Source organism: Cetorhinus maximus, chromosome 18 (assembly GCF_964194155.1).
Source record: "Cetorhinus maximus chromosome 18, sCetMax3.hap1.1, whole genome shotgun sequence".
NCBI lineage: Eukaryota > Metazoa > Chordata > Chondrichthyes > Lamniformes > Cetorhinidae > Cetorhinus > Cetorhinus maximus.
In genome coordinates, this window is record NC_135896.1 from 96,668,020 (window position 1) to 96,684,767 (window position 16,748).

General features: G+C 42.2%; 1 protein-coding gene across 1 annotated transcript in view; it reads left to right on the forward strand.

The window, feature by feature from the left end:
• The first annotated feature begins 511 nt into the window (after positions 1-511).
• Positions 512-16,748, forward strand: part of LOC144693385 (formin-like) — a 337,591-nt gene continuing 321,354 nt past the window's right edge. The window contains exon 1 of the mRNA XM_078563248.1: positions 512-2,608. Within this exon, the coding sequence (XP_078419374.1) occupies positions 637-2,608 (1,972 nt within the window). The 5' untranslated portion in view covers positions 512-636. The remainder of the gene's footprint in view (positions 2,609-16,748) is intronic.

Sequence of the window (16,748 nt, forward strand, 5' to 3'; positions counted from 1 at the left end):
GCCTGAGAGTGCGATGGAGACACGCTCAATCAAGGCATTCAAAAAAGAATTGGACTGTTATTTGAAAAGGACAAATGTGCAGGGGAGAAGGTTGGAGATTGTCACAAAGTGACTTGCTCATTTGGAGAGCCAATGCAGACACGATGGGCTGAATGGTCTCTGCACTGTAACAATTCTGTGATCTTGTTACCATTCCTCACCAGTATGTGAGTAATCGATCCTCTCACCTATGACGATGCAGAAAATTTTAGTTTGACAAAAGCTGTGGTTATTGCGATGTTACCTTTGCTGCTTTTTTTTATCTTTTCAAGCTGTGGTTATTTTATACCTCGAATAAAACACCCGGTGAGCTGCATTTTACAGCCAAGTGTGAAATATCGAATTACAAAGATAGTGCCTACATAAATAGAAATAAACGATATTTCAGACCCAAAACTTTTGTCCAGCCCTGCGAAAGAATGCTGCTTACTACAATAAAAATAATTTATTAAATTCTTCATTTACAGGATCACGACACAGTGAAGATGAAAATCGAGTTTCCAATGGAGCCTAATTACTGCATGATTTGTGTTAATGGAACTTTTCAAACTCTGATCACTTAAACTACATGTGCGAATAGTTGATGCATTGGGTATAATGGAAGACACTCATACCACCCAAAAGTTGCGTAAACCAATCAAAGAGCTCTGTTTCATCAGCATCTATTGCCCTGGGGGAGAAGCCAGATGGATTCCCTGCAAGTGCAGCACTTTGTTAGATGGCTCCACCAAATGCTTTCCGGAGTGTGAACAAGTGAAGGAGGAGCCAGGGACTGCGAAACAGAGAGGCTTGTGCTGTGACAACACTGCTTACATTCAGGAGCAGACTGCCACAACTAATGCTGTTAAGGAACTGTGCGCTGCCTCCTTGTGCCCGGTTGAAAAACAATCCGTATTTGCTGAGGCATTAAGCATAAGGCCAGCTTACAGTCTGATTTTGAACATGGGAAATCAAGATGGAAAATTTGAAGATGTTCAAGAGGCTGAGAGTAAGCACGGTGAACAGGGAGAAGGCTGTGGTGCCTCGGACCTACAGCATTCGGTGTCAATGACTTACGACCGTAAGAAAACTGATGGTAAGAAGAAAAAGCTGAAAAAGCTTGGCAGGAAAAGAGAAAACACTGAGTTGCCTTCATGTAAAACCGTCAAAAATAAGTCGTCTGAGGAACCGGAACATTCTATTGTAAGTGCAAAAGAAATATCACTGCTGAGAGATGAAGTATGCACAAAAAACACTCTAAGCAATTCTCCTAATTCAGTTAATTACAGTAAAAGCAAAAGTCTCCAGCCAGCCATGGTCGGTATTGACTTACTGTCGGCGATGAAAAAGGCTAAGTCAGAGCTACCAAGGGATAATTTGGACTTTCAGGATAACACAAGAGCAATTGGACTAGGTAATGACGTTTGCAACTTTATGTCCGAGTGTGATGATGAACTTCGTACTGAAGATTTTGCGACCGGTAGCAACAGTTTAATGGGTGATCTACAAGGTACCATAAAACTCCTACAACAGCAGCAGGATAATTGCTTGCAAACAAAACAGACAACTCAGAATTTACCTGACAAGAGCAGCGCCGCTGTGCCCTTGACAAATTTACCTTCAGAGAACAGCAAGCATCACTGTGGAGATGTATTAGAGAGCACAGCAGCCACTGTGGTCGCTAAAATACAGGCTGTAGAAGTGGTCGTGCAAAAAGTTGTTCCAGCTATTTCAAGGCCAGAAGGAGTCAAAACTTGTGTCCCTTTTACAGACAAATCAATAAAATGTTATGTTGAGGAACAAAATATTTCTGCAGTGGTTACTGGAATGCAGAGTGAAACTGCAATCACTTGTGATGTCGTCACAGTACCTGTGACAGACTTGGAATGTGAGAGCATGATGACGTGTGGAAGGGAGACAGACAGCAGTAGAAAAGTATTTGAACCTGCCGAGGGAAAAGTGCAAATGAATGCAGGTTTGCCAGCGTCCAGTAGATATGTCAACAAGCACCTGATGAATGTTGTTGAGACTGACCGATTTCATGAAGCAGGTGAATGGCATAGAGTGGAAAAGGACAAGTCGCATGCAAGTGGAACTAACCAGGCTTATGACAGTAAAGATTTATTGAGGGATGACACGCTAGAAGCACAGGAAAAAATGTTTCTAAAGCCACTTGAACCTGTTGATGGAGTTTCCTTGGGTGGCAGTTTGAAGGAAGACAACAAAACTGTTTCTTTATCTTTATTAACAGGAGTTAGTAATACTTTTAACAATCTGTGTACTGCGAACAATACACATCATCCTGTGTCTCCTGTTGCATCCCCCTTGACCTCAGAATTACCTAGTCCTCAACTCCATCACAGGATTCTCCCACTACCTGCGTTAGAAACAGAACAGGAAACTGTACAAGAGGATGGTTCAAAGCTATATACATCCATTCATGACTGCACCACAACGGGAGAAAAAGAAGTGGGACAACATTTGACAGAAAGAAATACTTTGCTACAAAATCTCGGCGATGCAAATGGAAAATTCGAGCAACAAGACTGTAAGGAACAAGATGTATTATCTGCCTATGTACCATTACAAGGTTTGTTCAAACATTTTCTTTAATTCATGTAATTACTTCATTTTGACTAGCTTAAAACAGTCATATTTATTTTTGTATGAGCCTCAGTTTTAACTTAACCATACATAATAAAGTCTGGCAGAGGAATTATTTGAGGGGACTATTAGAAGAAGATTCTGGTCACATTGTTAAAATTCCATGGAATTTTATAATCATCACTGCCAATCTATAGATTGCAAAGCCATTTCTATGGATTCATTGAAATGTAATGTTCATGATACATAAAAAGCTTGAGTGCAATCAGTGCAGATTCCTCTGTTGATTTCTCTGGGGTGGGGTGGGGTTTAGTGAAAAATTGTAAAGTAGGTACAGAAGGTTCAACGTGGAAGGATGATCGCACTCAGTGTTGACTGGGGCCTTGAGTTGACAAACACCAGGGTTATGATGTGGTAGGTAGGTAGGTGGAGCCAACAGGAGGACTTCACCAGCTGGATTTTCATAGCTCTCATCTCTTGTGGGTAATGGCCTGGAGAAACCAGCTTCCCGTTTCTTGTTGGCGTGGAGCTGCAGTCTGCTGGGGTCTTCATGATGGGGCGTTGGCTGGAGGTTTCTGGAATTGACTCTTTTCTCTAAATTTGTTTAGATCATCTCTCTCACAAAGAGGCTCGATCACAAAGCGGAGCTGCATCTTTTGGGGTTGGGCTGCGCGTGACACCCCCAAGTATCTGGTGCTACATCTTGCTCCCCACTGAGCTCTCCCCATCCCCATGGGAATGCCCAACATGCACCCGTACTGTAGTACTAGTTAAAATCAATGATGCTGTCTTGACTCTTGATACTACAGTGGGGTCAGAAGGGGAGTTCAGCTGTCGGCGCTGAGTGTCTAAAGATTTTTGGATCTTTTCGTGTCTTTGTCGTTGCATTACCCTGTGAATTTGCTGTGTTCAGAATACTGCAGAAACCCTTGGAAGCGTTGGCGTCAACGAGTGCACATGATTCAGTGGGGTGAATGTCTTGTGATGAGTTCGTGCGTCTCATAAATTTTTGCACTGAGAAAACTTCACATACCAAAACAAAGCTCCCTTTGATAGTAATGGATCAGAAAAACTGGAAGCATCTGTGACTTGACTATTTGCATGGAGACATTGGCTGTTGCAACACCATCTTTACTCATGTCATTATTTTAGCTGAAATAACATTTGCATTGTGTCAAATCATCATCTCCTCATCATTGGCCTTTTTGAGGCAGCACTTTTTTAATTGCTTAATTAGACTCAGAAATTCCGGCCTTGAGATATAGATATGATTAAAAAAAACACATTTTCATTGGAATGACTTCACAGCATGAAGTACCTTGACAGAGTACAGTTACGTTGTTCAAAAACATGTGATTCAGTGATGGGCATCCAAGTGAGGAAAATTTGAACAAAAAGAAATAGATTAGTACCTCATGCTGAGTACTTATTAACTAGTTCATGTTTGAAGAGGAAGTGAAGAGGTTCATCAGAGGCTGATTGTTGGCTTTGCGAGGTTAATTTACTTCAAGGTATTTATAATGTTCTGAATTTTGCAATATATTTTCTGCTGGTGATTTACCAATTCTATCTCGGTCCTCTGGTGTGTGAATTACATACGGTGGTTCACGTGTGTGTGTGTATATGTGTGTGTATATACTTTGAATTGTGGTTGAAATTTTCATGCAGACATCAGTTGCTGGAAATAAGTTTTGCTAACTTAAATAATTAAGAGGTTAAGAGTGATAAGATTGAGAATTGTTTTAAAATGCCCAAGTAATGAAGCACCTAAGCTGATACTATCTAGTGTTACAAATGCAAGGTTTTATAAGATTGTTATGTTCTGGAACCAAGCCCTTGATTCAGAGTAAAATGGAGGAATGAAGGGGGTCCTGTGACCTGTTCTGAATTCTGCTGATAGCAAGCTTGGGTGTTAAAGATTTAAAGTGGGGGTGAGGGGGTGGGGTCCAGGTTGTTTTTTCTGGGAAGAAGGTGCAAAGCATTCACGCCTGTAAACAAGGACCAAAGCATCTGCGCTGATGGTGAATAGACTGTTAGCCGTGGAAACAAAGGCCAGGATTTTGCCCTTGTCGGGTGGGCTTGGCGGGGGTGAGTGGGAGGGGTCGGGAAGCTGACCACCACCTGTGATCAGACCACGACTATGATTTCATGCTGGCGAGCCAATTAAGGCCCGCCCAACATGAAACGCGTGCTGCAGCGCTCAGCACTGCCTGTGTTGAGTGGGAGGGTCGGGGGAGGAGGGCAAGTGTGGAAGTTCGTGCACACGCACAGTTGTGTGCAGGAAAACCTTCCTGAGGCACAGGGCTTCCTCAGGGAGATGAAGATTTTTGAAATTAAGAAGGAAAGATTTTTAAAAATGTTAAAAACATGTCCCCTCATGCGACTCTGTCACATGAGCAGGGACATGTTGTGAATGAAATTTAAACATTTTTACTTCATTTTTATTTGCTGTTGGAAACCTCATCCCGCCCGTGGATGAGGTTCCCTAAAAAAATCCAAAGGCCGCTTGGCCTTTTTGCCTGCTTACCAACCGTAAGATTTCTTTCTGTGCTAAAAAGCTCAAAACATTGCCAACAGAATATTTAAAAGTGGATTACTGTAAGCGCTGAGATATATGTGTTCTTGTAACGCACATGCCAACCGTAGGGTTGGATGGGCAGCAAAAAATGAACTTAATTATTCATTTAATGGTCTTAATAGGCCTTTTAATTGTCAGTGGGCGAGCTGCCAACTCCCACGTGTGCCCGCTGACCAAAATATCGCTATGGGGATAGATTGGAGAAATTGGGACTGTTTTCCTTGGAGAGGAGAAGGCTGAGGGGAGACTTGATAGGAGTTTTCAAAACCACGAGGGGACTGGACAGAGTAGATAGGGAGAAGCTGTTCCCACTCATAAAAAGATTGAGAACGAGAGGACGCAGATTTAAAGTGACTTGCAAAAGAAGCAAATGTGACGTGAGAAATAACTTTTTTAACACAATTGGTTCAGGCCTGGAATGCACAGCCTGGGAGTGTGGTAGAGGCAGGTTCAATCAAGGCATTCAAGAGGGCATTAGATGATTATTTGAATAGAAACAAGACGCAGGGGTACGGAGAAAAGGCAGGGCAATGGCACTCGGTCATTATGCTCATTGGAGAGCCGGTGCAGACACGATGGGCCGAATGGCCTCCTGTGTCATCAAAATTCTGTGGGCAGAATCTTCTGCCTGTCAGGCAGGGCCGGTCGGGAGCGGGCACGGGTGGGCGCGGAGCCGATTGCCGCCCGCGATTGGCTGCGTGCCGCCATTTTACGTGCCCAGGCCAATTATGGCCTGCCCGGCGTGATGCACACCCGGTAGCGCTCAGCGCCACCTGTGCGGGAGGGGGGAGGAGGGAGAGTTGGGGCCTGCGCAGCAATCTCCCTGAGGCACGGAGCTGTCTTAGAGAGATTAAATTCATATCGAGAATTTTTAATGAAGAAAATTAAAAATCATTTACGCATCTCTCCTCGTGTGACAGTGACAGTGTCACATGAGCTCAGACATCTTTATGAAATGAGCAAAATTTATTTATTAATTTAATAAAACCTCAGCCCGTGGATGAAGTTTCATGAAAAATGCGAAGGTCGCTCGGGCTCTTATGGTGGGATGGGCAGCATTGAGAAATTGGCTTATTAGTGGCCTTAACAGGCCTTTGACAGTTCGGCAGGTGCACAGCCGCCTCTGGCGCGTGTCCGCCGAACGGAAGATCAGAATGCCGCGCGGTGACGTTGCGACGCATGCCCGATGTCACCGGGCGTCATTTTACCCCTCGGCGAGCGGGCCCGACCCCCACACGCCAACGTGAAAATTCTCCCCTGTGATTCTTGGGTGTGGCTGACGAGTGCAATATTCTGTCCGTACACTTTTACACGCGTGTTGTAGCCTGGAGCTACGGACGGTGATGGTAGAGGCTCCAACATTCTTTCCATCACATGGCTGACCAGGAATCTGCCCCGCTCTTACCACCACTTATCTCATCACTCATTTATTTTTGATTGGGTATAATGGCTAAGAGCAAATAAATATAGATTCCCCCAATTCCTATGGTTGCAGAGAGTAAAAAGTAAGATTCTGACTCAGGAAAATCGCACTTTTGGATGGAGCTTTATTTCCTCGGGATTTATAGAACCCCTGAAGATCTGGTGGGGTGGAAGTCAGATCTCCTGCCATTCCAGGCAGGTGTATGCTTGGAGGCTCAATTATTTTAGCCTGTCTGAACAAAAGCTTTATTGGCTAAATTCTCTTTGCCTCAAAGAGCCTCGAGGCACCTCAAATGGTTTGCCAGATTGCGGCAGTCCCCGTCAAACAAATGGGACTTTGGACAGGATCAGTTGGCTTTGGACAAGGGCAAATGGAAGTTAAATTTCACTGCCCTTGGGGAATAGGCTCCAAAGCATTCAGAGGACCAAAGTCTCTTTTACAATTCCTCAGACACAGAAGGAATCCTATTCACGAACGGTACTCAAAGATTTAATTTCTTTTTCCCACATTGATATTCCTTTTTCCTTTCTGTGTTTAAAAAGCTCAAAATGTTGCCAACAGAATATTTACAAGTGAGTTACTGTAAGCGCTGAGAAATACAAGTGTTTTTGTTTTGCACACATTTTTGCCATGTAGAATCTCAATACATCTAAATTTTACTGTGATTTTTGAGGTCTTCTTTATTTGTTATATTCATTTAGAATACCTCTGTTTAAGTCATTATTTTCTTTCAATCAGTTGTAAGTAAGGAATATGACGGAGAATTCATTGCTCCCGTGAAAAATTTACAAGCAGGACATCAATTTCATTGGTTAAATAAGCAACATAGTCCTTTATTTGTGCAAGAGCTGTAAGCTGCTTTAATTTGATGTTGTTATCCAAAATAAGCTGAAACAGAGTTGTTAACTATTTGAAAAGGGAATAGTAATGGGGAAGAAACAAAGACATGGGCCTAGATGAGGTGCAAATAGCAGAATCATAGTCCAAAGCTATTGTACATAAAAAAAAAAGGAGCATTTGTTATGATCTGAAATTGATGATCTCAATATTGAGTTTGGGAAGGCTGCAGAGTATTATACATTGGAAAGCCAGGCAAGGAAGGATATAACTGGAGCCCATATTTTACACACTGTTACCAGCTCTTTTCTTAAACAGATATGCACATTAAAAAAAATGAGCCTCCTAAACCAACAGCCACAATTTCAATTTGTTTTCTATTTATCGGAGCACAAGTGAATCCCCAGTGAATGTCCACCATCTGCATACAATTAATATACTGCTAACATCAAGTGCCTAATCAAAAGATGAGTTCCTCAAGCTCATGTTGAACTCCACTGGAACTTTGAACTCCACTGGAACTTCTCCCCACCCCCGCCCCACCCCCGCCCCCGCTTTTCCCTATCTCTGCACTTGCTTTAAACCTGTTACACCTCCAATTTCTTCCAGTTTAGACAAAAGGTCAATAACCTGAAGCGTCAATTTTATTTCACTCTCCAAAGATGCTGCCTGACCTATTGAGTATTTCCAGCATTTTCTGCCTTTACATGCAAACCTGTGTTCCACTATTAGTGACACAGCATTTGGATTAATCCAAAATTGCAATTTTCCTGAGTCAGAATCTTACTCTTTACTCTCTGCAACCATAGGAATTGAGGGTCCTATATGTATTTCCTCTTAACCACTATACCCAATTAAAAATAAATGAGTGATGAGATAACTGGATTAGATATTGCCTTTCATTCTGGGAGCCTGAATTCATCTAGTGGGTCTGAAAGTCACTTATCTGCTCACTATAAGCATCCTACTATGATTAGAGTTTGATTCCCATATCCGCAGCACAATATTAATGATTGCCAATTTTCATCCTGAGAAATGGTATGATGACTGGTATGACAATATCATGTCGATACATAGGTGTGCACTCTTGAGTTTGAAGCATCTTGTCACTCAATACTGATGTAGAAATGCTTGAGACAAACATGAAAGTACTTGCTGTTGACCCTGAGTATTTGAAATGAAAGATTTCCATTTCCCAAATGCCTTTGGTTAAAATTCTAATCCTCTTGCCTTACATCTTATTGGTGAAGTCTTGTGGCACAGTGGGTTCGAGTCCCATTCCAGGACTTGATGGCCAAGGAAGGTGTGTTCATAATGCGGCCAAACAGGTTGATGATCAACCTGTAAATCCTTCCAACACACGCCAATGGCAGGTGGTAAGAGCGGAAGAGATTCCTAGTCAGCCATGTGATGGAAAGAATGTTGGAGCCTCTACCATCATATCCAAAGCTCCAGACTATAACATGCATGTAAAAGTCTGTATTGCCACAGCAACTGTGATTTCCTGAGTGAACTGTAACGCATACCTTATTAGCCAACTCTAATCACAAGCTTGATTCATTGTCATTGCCAGTAAGAGCCCCATTGGTGAATTTAACTTTATTTGTAGTCCCTAATGATGTCAAATGCAATCATCACAAATTTTGCCACAGGAAAATCCATGCCATTGTTTTAATAGCTATTAAATTAGAAAGCAATTACATGAATTGTACATTTTTCATGTATGTTCCCAAAAAGACGTTTCACAGTTCATAGTCCTAACACCATCTTGGAATACTATTACAGCTGCATTGGACTGCATGAACATTGTTCTGTGCTATTTAAATAAAGCCATCCATCAGATCTGCTCAAAACAATTACCAATGCAAATTCTGATGTGTGGAAGAGGAAAAGACAAAAAACAACAGAAGTGTCAGACAACAACAATATCATTTGATATTTAGATAAAAACCCTAAGAGATTAGGTTGCTTAAAAACTGCCAAATTATTCCAAAGCACTGCAATGATTTTTAGCCTTTCTTATCATTATTTACTAAAAATTAAGGTTCTTTCACATTCATTGTTTTTAAATATATAAGATTTGAATCTGACACGGGTGAGCATCTGCAGTATATGCTGTTGGTGTTATTTTACATAATCTCCCTATAGAGGGCAGCATTTACTTAATTTTACTCATCTTTAGTGTTGGGCACATCCAGACTATTGGTCACACCTTCTTAAAAAATAAATTTATTAAAAAACAGTCAGAGTCATTATAACACAGAAAAAGGGTATTCAGCCCATCAATTCCTCACCTGGCAATTTGTCTTATTCACCCACTTTATCCTTGGTAGCCTGGCAAGTTTTTTCCCTCGGGTGCCCATCCAATTTCCTTTTGAATTCATTCGTCGTCTCTACTTCCACTACCCAGGTGGGCAGCACGTCCCAGGTCATTACCACCCACCATGTAAAACAAAAAGTTCTTTCTCCCCCCCGCCCCTGCATCCCTTGCCCAAAACTGTATCCCCCAGTCCTTGCGCAATCAGCTAACAGGAACAGCTTTTCTTTGTCTACCTTATCTAAACCTGTCATAATCTTGCACCCCTCCATCAAATCTCCCCTCAATCTCCTTTTGCTCCAAGGAGAACAATCCCAGCTTCTCCAACCCAACCTTGTAGCTGAAATACCCCATTCCTGGAACCATTCTGGTAAATCTCTGCACCCTCTCATGTACCTTCACATGTATGTAAGTTTCAGAATTCGAAACAGACATCCAAAATCTCCTATTTGTCAATGATGCACTTCTGTGGAGACCGGAAAACACCCACAATGAAACCTATCTAGGTAAGTGAAGTGAACTGGGAAACTAGCCTAGAGGATATCTCGATAGAGAAGCAGTTGCAAGCATTTAAGGGGATATTGCAGAGTATTCAGAATAAGTACATTCCTACTATTAAGAAAAATTCTGAAGGCGAGGGCCCACCTTCCGTGGTTAACTAAAGATGTTAGGGAAAGCATAAAACTTGAGGAAAAAGCATACAACTCCGCAAAGATGAGTGGTAGGACAGACGATTGGTCAGAATATAAAGAACGGCGGGGAATGACTGAAAGGTTAATCAGGAGAAAGAAATTAGAGTATGAGAGGAAACTAGCTAGAAATGTAAAAATGGATAGCAAGAGCTTCTACAGGCATTTAAAAAGGAAAAGAGTAAGTAAAGTGAGTGTTGGTCCTCTAGAGAGTGACAGTTGGGAGTTAATAGTAGATAATAAGGAAATGGTGGAAGAAATGAACAAATAATTTGCTTCTCTGTTCACTCTAGAGGATACAAAAAACATTCCAGTAATAGCTGCAAATCAGGAGGTGAAAGGGAGAGAGGAACTTGGTGAAATTGAAATCACTAGGGAAACTGTACTGAGCAAATTGGCAAGTCTCCGGGTCCTGATGGACTACATCCTAGGGTCTTAAAAGAGGTGGCTAATGAGGTAGTTGATGCGCTGGTGTTAATTTTCCAAAATTCGCTAGATTCTGGAAAGGTTCCATCAGATTGAAAAGCAGCAAATATAACCCCTCTGTTCAAGAAGGGAGGGAGGCAATAAACCAAAGGCCAGTTAGCTTGACGTCTGTCGTGGGGAAGTTATTAGAATCGATCATTAAGAATGTTATAGCTGGGCACTTAGAAGAGCTCAAGGCAATAGAGAAGAGTCAGCATGGTTTTGTGAAAGGAAATAATGTTTAGCCAATTTATTGCAGTTTTTTTGAAGGAGTAAAGTAACATGGGCAGTGGATAAAGGGGAGCCTGTAGATATACTCCACTTGGATTTCCAAAAGGCATTTGATAAGGTGCCATGTCAAAAATTATGAAAAATAAAAGCACACGATGTATTGGCTAACCTACTAGCATGGATAGAAGATTGGCTGGTTGGCAGAAAGCAGAGAGTATGCATCAATGGGTCTTTTTCTGATTGGCAGGATATGTCGAGTGGAGTCCTACAGAGGTCTGTTCTGGGGCCTCAATTTTTTATGATTTACGTTCACTTTGGCAGGAAGAACAAAAGAGCAGAGTATTACTTAAATGGAGAGCGGCTGCATAATTCTGAGGTGCAGAGGGATCTAGATGTTCTAGCACATGAGTCACAAAAGTTAGTATGCAGGTACAGCAAATAATTAAGAAGGCTAATGGAATGCTATCCTTTATTATGAGAGGGATTGAACATAAAAGTAAGGATGTCATGCTTCAGTTTTACAGGGCATTGGTGAGACCGCATCTTGAATACTGTGTGCAGTTTTGGTCTCCTTATTTAAGGAAGGATGTAAATGCATTGGAGGCAGCTCAAAGGAGGTTTACTAGATTGACATCTGGAATGAGTGGGTTGTCTTATGAGGAAAGGTTGGACAGACTGGGCTTGTTTCCACTGGAGTTTAGAAGAGTGAGGGGTGATTTGATTGAAGTGTACAAAATCCTGAACGGCCTTGACAAGGTGGACATTGAAAGGATGTTTCCTCTTGTGGGTGAGTCCAGAACTAGGGGGCACTGTTTTAAAATTAGGGGTCATCTTTTTAGGACAGAGATGAGGAGAAATTTTTTCTCTCAGAGGGTTGTGTGACTTTGGAACTCTCTGCCTCGGAAGGTGGTGGAGGTGGGTCATTGAATATTTTTAAGGCAGAGGTAGATAGATTCTTGTTAGGCAAGGGAATCAAAGGTTATCTGGGTTAGATGGGAATGTGGAAATCGAAACACAAGGAGATCAATCATGGTCTTATTGAATGGCGGAGCTGGCTCGAGGGGACGAATGGTCTACTCCTGTCCCTATTTCGTATGTTCTTATGTTCTTAATCTTGAAAATGGAAACAGATGCACAAAGACTTTTCAATGATGACGTATAGTTTATGGAACAAAATGATCCTATTTTGCTGCAACATGAAAACATCACCTGCAGAAGACAACTGTTGACATTTGAAAAATGGAAACATATCTCTATCTTGTGGAATTCAGAGTGACTGACTATGTGGTAGAGTTGGCTCAGCGGGAACAGTTCTTGCTTCCGAATCGGAGTTTTCTGGGGGGTCAACTCCCACTCCAGAGACTTGAGTACAAAATTTAGGCTGGCATTTCAGTGCAATACTCAGGCAATACCTCAACGCATCTAACGTTTTTGCTGCAAATTACCTCGAACCTCCTGCCATCACCTGAGAGGTATGAGTCTGGGATTGAATGACCATGCAAGTGAATGTACCAAATGATCATGGCAGCATGGTCATATTAAACAGTTGGCGATTGCCAGATTAGTTGACAGTGAAATGTTAAGAGTGATTTGGCACAAGATATGGGAATGGAAGGGAATAGCAGAATGATCTGCAAGTTGGATAGTCCAATGGTTCAAAGAACCCCATAAAACTGTGCAAAAAGCCTTTGCAATTCTTAATTTCTAAAATATGTATTTTAAAATAAATGTTTTTTTAAAATTAAGATCGTTTTTAAAAAATGAAAGCTTTAAAAAAATTGCTTCAATGTATCTAGCTGCCCCGTGCCATTGTGTGCAGCAGAATGAGAATATATTGATTAACAAGCCAGGTGACTGACTAATTCTTATGCTCTTAACAAGTTAGTATTTTAATTTTGTGCAAAAGCAACATAGTGTGAATGGTCAAAATCTGAAATAAAAACAAAAAATGCTGGCAATATTCAACAGGCCAGGCAGCATCTATAGGGGGCAAAACAGAATTAACCTCTCAGGTTGATGACTTCTCATCAGAACTAGGAAACATTGGAGGAGCAGTAGGTGTAATAAGGAGGGTGGGGGAGAAAGAACAACAAGGAAGGTCTGTGATGGGATGGAAGGTAAGCAAAGATTAAATGACCAAAGAGTTAGTGGTTCAAGGTCAAAGGGAGTGGAAATGGGGTAAGTAAAGAAACAATAGATGCCTCTAGAAGAGGCGTGAATGGCAGGAGGATGAGCAGCCACTGCCCAAAAGCAAAAACAAACAGAAGTTAGAGTTGAGACAAAGCCGGTAAAGAAAACAGGAAACAACCTGGGGGCAGGGTTTACTGTCTGAAACTGTTAACTCAGTGTTGAGTCTGGAAGGCTGTAAAGTAGCTAATTGAAAGATTGAGCTGAATCTTCGGCTCGGTGAGTGGGGGCTGGGCTCGCTCGCCGAGGGGTAATGTGACGTGGGGTGACACCGGGCATGTGTGCCGACATCACAGCACACCATTTAGGTTTTCAATTCGGCCTGTTAAAGCCATTAATGAACTAATTAAGCCCATTGAGAAAGCAGCCCGTCCACCTTAAGGTCAGCGGGCAGGTGAAGAGCCCAGGTGGCCTTCGCACTTTCCATGGACCCTCATCCATGGAGGGTTCATGAATGATTTAAAATTTTATTAAAATTAGTGCAAACGTCCCAGCTCGTGACAGTTTCACATGAGGGGACATGTCATAAAATTTTTTACAACACTTTATTACGCTGTTTAAACTTAAAACTAATCTCCCTGAGGCACAGAGGTGCCTCAGGGAGATTCCTGCTCTCTTTTGTGCGCAAGAGCGAGCTCCCAACTCAGGGAACCCCCCCCCCCGACTGCCCGCACCGGGATCGCACAGCACTTCCGGACGCGCATCACGCTGGGCAGGCCTTAATTGGCCCGCCCATGTAAAATGGCAGCGCAGACCCGATCGGGTCCTTGCCCTCCCTGCACAACCCCCCCCTGACAGGGGAGAAAGTTCTGCCCATGAAGTTCTGCTCTTTAAGCTTGCGGTGAGCTTCATTGGAACATTTGAGAAGGCTGAGGTCCATGTGACAGCAAAGGTGGAGAATTAAAGTGACAGGCAGTCGGAGCTTGGGGCCCTGCTCGCAGACTGAGTGCTGGTGTTACACAATGTGATCACCCAATCGGTGATCTCACTAGTGAGGATTACAGATCTATCTCCGTGCAGTGTGCTAGGGACTAGATGTGGGTGTTTGAAATGGGTTTTAACTTGAATTTTAGTTTCACTTTAAAAAACGCCTGCATTTTAGTGAGGTTTACAACTTTTGAAGGGGAGTTAAAACAAACAAGGTAGAAAAAACTGTGCTGTTGCACAGCAACAGGGGTCCAGAGAGAGAGGCCCCACACAGACACAAAGCAACCAGAAACAATTTGAGTTCAGTTGGTCATCCTGCTCTAAGGTGAAGGGAGCAGTTTAAGTTTCTATCTGACATAGTAGCAGACTGCTGAGAAGAATAAGTCTAAGAATCTTAGATGAGTTGCTCTAAAGTTAAAGTAACAGTGAATGTCAAGTGAGTTCTGGATCTCAAGGGTGATACCAAGTTGTCAGCTGTCTACTGGGAGAGGGAACTGCAGGGAGCAGGTCTTAAAGGAGAAAGAGAAAGGCCCAAGAAGCCTTTAAGTTAAGTTCGAGGAAAAGAATAGGAATCTGGAAAAGACCCTGTTAAGTGAAGCTTAAAGGGAGAAAGCTGTAGGACGCAGAATTGAAGCAAAATAGGCTGATAAGAAGCCACAAGATCCAAGGAGACAGCCGAAGGTCTGTAACTCTTTACTATGGGCATGTGAAGCAGTTGTATTCTCTTGGCATGGCTAAGTCAGAGAGAGAGAGAGTGCATGAAAGCCAAAGCTTGAATGCTTGAGGCAATCCAGGAGAGAGGAACATCGGACGGAGAGTTTGAAACCCTGGAGGTGGACCCTTGTGGAAGGAGTCTGAGAGAAAGCATCGTTTGGGAGAAGATTCCAAAGCGGGTTCTTCGAGAGTGTTGATTAGAAACACTCGTGTGAAAGATGAAGTTCATTGAGACCTGTTAGCTCACAGACAAGCTTCTGGGGGGAGTTAATGAGAGATCCATAGCATCTGTTTGGAGGACACCTATCACTTGGTTTCAGAGTGTGGTGTGCCTGACCACAGGTCACCTATGACTGTATACTTATTGTGAACATTAGAATATAAAAATAGCTTTTGTACATTGTTATCCTTACGAATCTATATACATCTGTAAAGATATAGTTGTGGGTGAAGTAGTATTATAATATAGTTTATCTTGTTTAATAAATGTTTTATTCTTTTGTTAAAAGTTCATCAGCTGACTCCTGTGACTGTTCGGTAGCCGCCCTCCGCGTTTCTAATCAAAAAATAAAAGTTAGGATCTATCAAGCTGGGCTGCACCCTGGGATCTGAATTGTCCAATAGTAACATCAGCTGGGATCATAAGTGTTATTGCAATGTTCTTTACTGGCATTCCCAGTGTGGAGCTGGAGTGATGTCAGCAGATTGTCCAAGCAACCAATCACAATAAAGGATTTTCACAGACAGCCAAAGGAAACAAGGAGCACTAGAAGAACGTAACCTGTAAAAAGTTTTACGTAGAGCAAATTAAAGATTGGGACATACACAAAGGGTGAAGATAGAGGCTAAAATATCCTGAATGGTTAAAAAATTATTTTTTTAAAGTTTAAAATCTACCAGTCCGTGGTCAACAAATATAAGATTAATTATTCTTGGCCCGCTCGGTTGCTCATCGTTATTTAAAAATCAAATTGCTGTTTTAGAAAAAACCTTGATACACCTGACTGAACAAGGTGTAACTTTTTAATGGAGCGTCTAACAGAGATTTAGGAGCAGCAAAGCTGAAATTCTTGCTGATTTCAACAGTTGTTGACCCTAATGGGGTCGGGGAGTTCCATCGTGCAGCCTGTGTTGGAGCCCTGAATGATAGACTGCAGTTTCAGGATTCCGCACTAATCTCTGCTTGCCCAACATCCAGAAGTTGCTGTCAGTTTTGGACGGGTAATGATGGCAAATGCTGGCAGCCCCCTCTGCAAAATTGGGCTGATATTAAATTATTTAGCCACAATTTTTACAAACATGCTACATATTCATCGGAGCTTTGAGGATAGTATAAGGTTATTTTACCCTAACCAAGTGATGCTGTTATTCCTAGGTTTTTATTTGATGATTCTCCAGTCATGCAGAAGCAACGTGAAAAATATTTTGTTATGCCTGAAGCATACATAAGCTGTGCATAAACCTAATTTGCTGAAGACTCAAAAGCCTTTAGAAGATTAGCCAGTGGACTGGCTGTTGATAGAATATTTTCAGCATGAGAGTGTGGCGGAGGCAGGTTCAATCGAGGCTTTCACTAGGGAATTGGATTATTATCTGAAAATGAACAATGCACAGGCTCACGGTGAGAAGATGCAGGAATGACACTGAGTTATATTGTTCCTTCAGAGAGCCGGCACAGACACAACGGGCCAAATGGCCTCCTGTGCATTGCGATTGCGTAACAATTTGGCGATTTATATTGTCTTCAGTACAACATAG